Source organism: Ylistrum balloti, unplaced genomic scaffold, assembly GCF_031769215.1.
Source record: "Ylistrum balloti isolate Yb309-2 unplaced genomic scaffold, AGI_CSIRO_Ybal_v1 Utg370292, whole genome shotgun sequence".
Classification (NCBI taxonomy): domain Eukaryota; kingdom Metazoa; phylum Mollusca; class Bivalvia; order Pectinida; family Pectinidae; genus Ylistrum; species Ylistrum balloti.
The window spans coordinates 624,581-631,417 of NW_026782221.1; the positions used below are offsets into that span (position 1 = coordinate 624,581).

Consider the following 6,837-nt stretch of genomic DNA (forward strand, 5'->3'; position numbering starts at 1 on the left):
GTTCACATTTTATACTTTTATAGCTTGCCTATTTAAAGATAAGAATATACTTGACAAGGATGTTTCTATGGAGTCAAATATTTTTCTTTCTGGTTGGAATCTTTGAGTGATCTCTGAATGGAATGGCTATACTGTCCTAAAATAGTGTTTACAATTTGTGACATCTGTTGCGACCATCTGTTTCAATTCAGATTCACACTAATTATATACAGAAGAGTTAAATAAATCTATTCAAAACAAAAAATGTTTTTTTCTTTTATTTATAATCTGATAATGAAGTACATAATCATGACGACGCTTTACAAGCATAAAACAACAGTAAACAATGTTAATGATGAAAATTTCTTACACATAAGTAGTGTTTCTAGCATACAAGTGTTGTACCTTCAACACCTCAGGGACCATTGCACCACACTGTTAAAAAGCTGCCATTACAGACCCAGGAAACACTTTTTTACTAGCACAGAACATAACTTATCAGAAATTTTTATTTTCTATTTTGATGTTAATTTTCTTCTTTTTACCAAACCTCCTTGCTGGTAGCAAGTACAATGAATTGTAAATACCTCTCGGTACAGAGAGTTGAATTCCATGCAATACATCTCTCATACTGTTGATTTACTAAAATAAATACATGTATAAAATTCCTGATTCCAGAAGTCATGTGCAGTAAAGAAACTGATATCACTACTAAGATGTAAACTTTATCCTGAGGGGGAAACAGTGCTGGTTTTTTGTCAATCGCTATTTTTTCTCGGTAATGATATCCTAAATCTAATCCCTACTTAGACTGTATAGACACCCAGTCCACTGATCATCCATGTTGAATTTTCACACTGTTGAATTTTCACCCCCTCGAGACAGAATTACAAGAGAGTCCTCACAGTGCCATGGTCTACTGCTATCCAATCCAATTGATCATCAACCTCTTAGCAGTCACAATGAGTCAAGATTTGTAGTCTGTCTGATAGCCATGTGTAATTGGTAATTATTAACCTTAAACACACGATTTTAAAATCTAGAACCTCTTTCTCATATCCTTGAAAAGATCACCGTCTCCTCCGGTTGTCTCGGCGATTTCTGTATGGTGAGAAAACAGAATTAAAATATTAGTAAAGATGATTCATAAATCTCAAAGCTGGAAAATGTCTGAACCACATGAATGACTGCTTCTATCCCATTATTTTGGAACAACCTGATGTAAAGGATAGAACAAGTATACCAGATGTAAAGGATAGAACAAATATACCAGATGTAAAGGATAGAACAAGTATACCAGATGTAAAGGATAGAACAAGTATACCAGATGTAAAGGATAGAACAAGTATACCAGATGTAAAGGATAGAACAAGTATACCAGATGTAAAGGATAGAACAAGTATACCAGATGTAAAGGATAGAACAAGTATACCAGATGTAAAGGATAGAACAAGTATACCAGATGTAAAGGATAGAACAAGTATACCAGATATAAAGGATAGAACAAGTATGAGTAACACTATATCTGTAAATTTGTAAATTACTTTTTGGTGAATCCAGAATTCATTTACACCAACACCTTTTTTAGGACAATATAAGCTGACAGATATTCATATCAGTGATTTTATCCATTTTCAGTTGGAACAAAACACTATCACCTCTATAAATTGTAAAATTCTACATTTTTACAGGCTACTATATAGACAAGGTTGGACGTTAAAATTGGTTACAGCTACGATCAACTTTGGAGATGAACACAATACAACAGTACTCTGCCTATGTTTCTGTCTACTCACTTGTTCTTACGTGGCCCTCTCACAAAACACCAGTCCACATTGATTTTCTGACCTAGGATATCTGATCCATTGAGTGCATCCATAGCTCCCTGGGCTTCTTTAAATGTTTCATATTCTATCAGTGCATAACCCTAAAATAAAGTGGAGTCCATTTTTTATCTTATCATAAAAGCATGAGATCTCATTCTAAACAATGACCCCGGTAATTCTGTTCTTTATCAAGAAAATATTACTATCTAATTTTTGAAGAAAAAATATATTAATTTCTTACATCTATATTATATCTTAAGAATCATTCATTACTTCTGATTGATGGAGTCAACTCTATGTATATATCCAAAACAGTATAATTTTGTAAGCTCACCTCAGATTACCATGTAAAAAGTAATTAAGTACAACAGAATATATATTGTATAAGAACCAGAAAATGTGGGAAATACCTTAAGAAATCCTGTTCGTCTGTCAAGGTTGATGTGGAGATTCTTAATCTGACCATAGTCAGCAAATTTGTCCTGAAGGTCATCCTCCTGTGCTTCCTCATGAACACCAGTGACAAATAATATCCAGCCTTCCACAGCTGTTTAGGAGAAAATATTTTTTTATAATCAAAATACAAGGACCTCTCACGACACATACCAATTCCTCTAGAGAACCAAATAATCTCATTATTTAATCTTTCACACTCACTGATCATGATACACCAGTCACCACATTTATATGTTTACAAAACAATATTACCACGGGAAGCTCTAAAATGAAGGTGTTATCTTTCAGCTGTGTGATATGAACTGGTATGATGAGAACTTACATCTCTGTGGACCAGGACCACCATCTTCATCCACGTCCATCACCTCAAAATCCTCAACTCCACTTCTTGTAGGGCCATCTGCAAAATTATTCATAAATCAATCTTTAATATAACACAGACAAATACAAATGTATTTTGTTATTAACAGTTTATCAATTTGATTGCAACTATTCGGGCATGAAAAGTTTGGGTCAGTTTGTGGAACTTTATATCTAGTTGTAATTACTGTTAACCAACTTTTGTCTGCATGCAATTTACTTTTGTAATTTTTTAAATAATTATCCATGAATTATAACACCCATAATAATTACCCAATTTTCATGGGTAATATTTGATGCTTTATAAAAATGACTTTTTACCTATGTACAGTTTTTCAAGAATCTGTGTACAGTATATACAGTTATAACAATTTTCGTAAATCTTATGTTGAAAACCAGTGTCAAGGACAACAATTTATTCCCTTCAGTGTTAGATTTTGGGGAATTTGCATTTGGTTAATAAAACACTTCAGTGGGGTTTTGTAGCGGACTTCAGTGTCAAGGAGGACAATTTATTTCCTTCAGTGTTAGATTACGAGGAATTTGCATTTGGATGATAAAACACTTCAGTGGAAATCTGTAGCAGGTTTGTATTCCTTGAGTCACTTTATATGAAGCTATGCATGCAAGTTTAAGTGAAAAACCTTTAAATTGCTATCTAAACAAAAACAGACACCTAATGAATCACAAATTTAATGAGACTGGTATATTCCTGTGTATACTACCATATACTGTTGGTAAAGATGCTGAAAGTCATTCTGGTCTATGAACAGGTTGCAACTGACATGTATCTTTAATTAAGCTTACTTTTAATGGAAAAATTAATGATTAAATATGAAGATCCATGAACGATACCAAACATGTGAGGCAGTGTCAAGGAAGACATTGAGAAGAAATATCTTTGTAATGAGGGCAACGGGTAAACTCTTACATCCTACCTGCAGGGCAATTAAGCATCTGGTAACAAGGGAAACCTACATAAGCGTTTTGATAAATAAAAATTCAAAAACCACTGAAAAACCCAAGGTTATCTCCAATCAGCCATTTTGTTTTCTACAACAGACACAAAATTGAATGGGCACAACATGGGACAAAGGGGAACCGACACATTAAGTTTGAAATTTATCCTATCAGTTCTTCTGGAGAAATAGCAATAACAAATTTTGACTGTCAAAATTGTTTCACTGATCAGTCTTGAAATGAAAAAAGCACAACTAGGAACCACTGGAAATAAACACATCATGTTTGATAAATACTTTTCCAGTACTTCTTAAGAAATAGCGATAACAAACTTCAACTGTCACAATTAAAGATGGCCATCTGTTGGCTATTTTGTATCATTGATTGGACACATTGAATGGGCACATCTAATAACAGAGGGGAACCTACATATGAAGATTGAGAAATAACCTACCCTACCCCTTGTACTTCTATAGAAATAGCTGTTTAATACAAGACAACAGATGACAGACAAATGGACCACAGACTAAGGGTGAACAGCCCAGACCTGGCTGTTCAAAGCTTGGTTGGGGTTAACCAGTGGTTAGTGAAAATGTTCAAAAATAACTTCAACAAAACTGAGAACATTCTTTATCACTTGATCACTTCACAGATGTAGACTTGTGGTGAAAGGGCTGACGGATATATTGTAAATGTTAGATTTGCTTTGAAAGCTCATATTTTTATATACAAACCAATGGTAAAATCTTAAGTAAATATTAAGCAACTGGAACTTGATGGTGAGCTTAAATATAATTTGTCTTGAGACACTGAATAATTATGTTGTCACTTTATTAATATTGCTATTATATTTTTATCTGATCATAGTGTATACCTGAGCCAAATCCTCTTCCTTTTCGTTTCTTGGCTTTTTCTTTCAGCTTCTGCAAGCCCTCTAAATGTCAAAAGGAAAACATGAAATAAATGTTGACATTATGATAATGCACTTACTAGTAGCTATCATGCAAATACAGTGCAACTTTCCCAAACTGATCCTTCTCAAAACTGATCACCTCTTTAAATCGAACATCCTCTGTATACCCCAACATCAATCACTCTCTATATAATGGTCAACATTATGTAATAGAGCTGAAACAGATGTTTGAACATTCACAAATGAATACTTATTCCTAAATATTCAGATAGTGAAATACAAAAATGTTTAACAATACACACATTGAATAAAACGATACTGAATTCCAATACATTGAACAAGTATTCAAATACCAAAATCAGCCATTCATTTCCGCTCGAAAAAGCTTGAAAAAAAATGATATCATATAGTAATGTACAAAAGAAATATACTGGAGTTAAAACAATAACACATCAGGTCTATCAGGTAAGACAATATTTCGAAAAGTCAAGAAATTTCAGGCACTTCATACTAGTATACCTCATGCTTCAAAATGTATATATTCAACAATGCTTAAAAGTTGCTGGCCATATAGTTTGATATATGGATTACAAGAAGAGATTTTTTATCGTTTCTGGATAAAATCTCCTCATCTTTTGGCAAAGAAACATAGCTGTTTAGATTGTAAAAAATTTGAAAGGAGCACTGATCTGATACGACACAAAATTAGAGTTACTTTTTTCTTCAAATTTAAACGAGCATTTAACATCCCTTCTTAGTGCAAAGAAATGTATTCAATAATTATTGCAAAAATAAAAAGATATTGTAGCGCGTAACCATTTAAACAGGTATATGCATTGTTTAATGGCTGAAGCAACTTTCAATGGGCATGTTGGCGAGAAGGGAACAAGTGTGGAAGTCAAACATGCATTTGGACATTCTGGATTTGAAATCTGATATTGGATAAACATTTAATAGAAAGACTAGCCTGTAAGGGGGAGGTGTTTGGGTTCCAGGCTGGTGTACTGTTTGTGTATAACATAAAATTACAGCAATATAAAACCAAGTAGGCAATCAAGTAGACATACTAAAGAAAATAACAAAAATAAACAAAGCGACAGTTTTTGGTTGTATGAAGTACATGGCCTACCGGCGAATGGCCAAATTAGAGAATAATCTAAACTTTAATCAATAGTTCGAACTAAAAAGTTATCCAACGGAATGAATCATCCCTTCCCCCTAAAAATCTACCACAAAAACCCAATATTCTTACGATCGCCTTCCTCGTCAACCTCAAATTCATCTCCTCCTTCTTGCAAATCTAACACATCCGCCATCTTTGTTTGGGCCGCGTGTGTGACTAGCGTGGCGCCACAGGGGAAATAACTCCAATATATTTGTGACTTTTTCATCAGCTTTAAATAAATCACCAGACCTGTATAGCATCTCTTAACGAAATACATGCAAATCCACTTATTAGACTACACATATTAGAAAATGACATCAAGTCTGAATAATGAAGCGATACCTTATACTTTTACTATAGTAAACCAGCTTCATTATTCATACTTCTACGTGACTTGGGTGTATCATGTATATATTTATTGATTTACTACCTGCCATAACAATTGTTTATAAGATTAAATAAAGATATTTACGGGAAATTGAAAAAATTGCCGGAGACAGTTTTAGTCTAAGTCGATTTCTTATCCACAAGAGGTGACAAGACTAGTAAAATTTGGATACATTTGCATTATTTCGTGACACGAGAATTATTAGTCATTAAAACCTACAATATTTCAGTGTAGAAACAAATACATTAAGAGATGTGTGTTTAAAGGCTGTTGTATTTCGTCTAGCCCGACGTGCTTACTCATAACATTATAGATGATAATGATGGTGACGATGATGATGTCTGTTGCTGTTGGGCGACGACATTGATATCGACTAGGACGATGGTTAGATATGAAACCAGAAACGTATACGTCTCTGATGAAACGAAGTGTGAATGGATGTAAGTGTTGTTTTATGTCATTTTTTTAAAATCATCCAAAATCTCCAGAAAATTACAACTAATCAATCAATCAGTTAATCAATAAATCAACCAACTACATTTTAGATTCATTTTTACCTAATATTGACATATGCCCCAAAATGTCTCACAGTGTTATAAATACGTTGGGGTAGGTTCAAATACACCTAAAGCATGACCCAGGTCTCTGTGACTCGGATACCTAGCCGACCTTTGGAATACACCAGTGCAGTTCTCTCAAATATGATAACTTGCATGGTCTATGATATTCTGACTATGTAAAGTGTGAACATCACTGGTTAAAATGCGTATCCGCATTTCTAATTCAATTT

General features: G+C 33.7%; 1 protein-coding gene across 1 annotated transcript; it reads right to left on the reverse strand.

Moving 5' to 3' along the window:
- Positions 1-242: 242 nt before the first annotated feature.
- On the reverse strand, positions 243-5,815 carry LOC132552996 (RNA-binding protein 8A-like). The gene is made up of 6 exons (XM_060217201.1): positions 5,747-5,815; positions 4,456-4,515; positions 2,584-2,661; positions 2,216-2,352; positions 1,776-1,906; positions 243-1,080 (listed from the first exon to the last, which is right to left on the reverse strand). The coding sequence occupies exons 1-6, from the start codon at positions 5,808-5,810 to the stop codon at positions 1,050-1,052; spliced, it is 501 nt and encodes a 166-aa protein (XP_060073184.1). The 5' UTR covers positions 5,811-5,815; the 3' UTR covers positions 243-1,049.
- Between the last annotated feature and the right edge of the window lie 1,022 nt (positions 5,816-6,837).

Coding starts and splice junctions, on each gene's coding strand:
- LOC132552996 (XM_060217201.1), bottom strand. CDS start 5,810: ATGGCGGATGTGTTAGATTTGCAAGAAGGAGGAGATGAATTTGAGGTT. Junction 4,516..5,746: donor GGTTGACGAGGAAGGCGATC/GTAAGAATATTG, acceptor TTTGACATTTAG/AGGGCTTGCAGAAGCTGAAA. Junction 1,081..1,775: donor AGAGGGCCACGTAAGAACAA/GTGAGTAGACAG, acceptor CTCACCATACAG/AAATCGCCGAGACAACCGGA.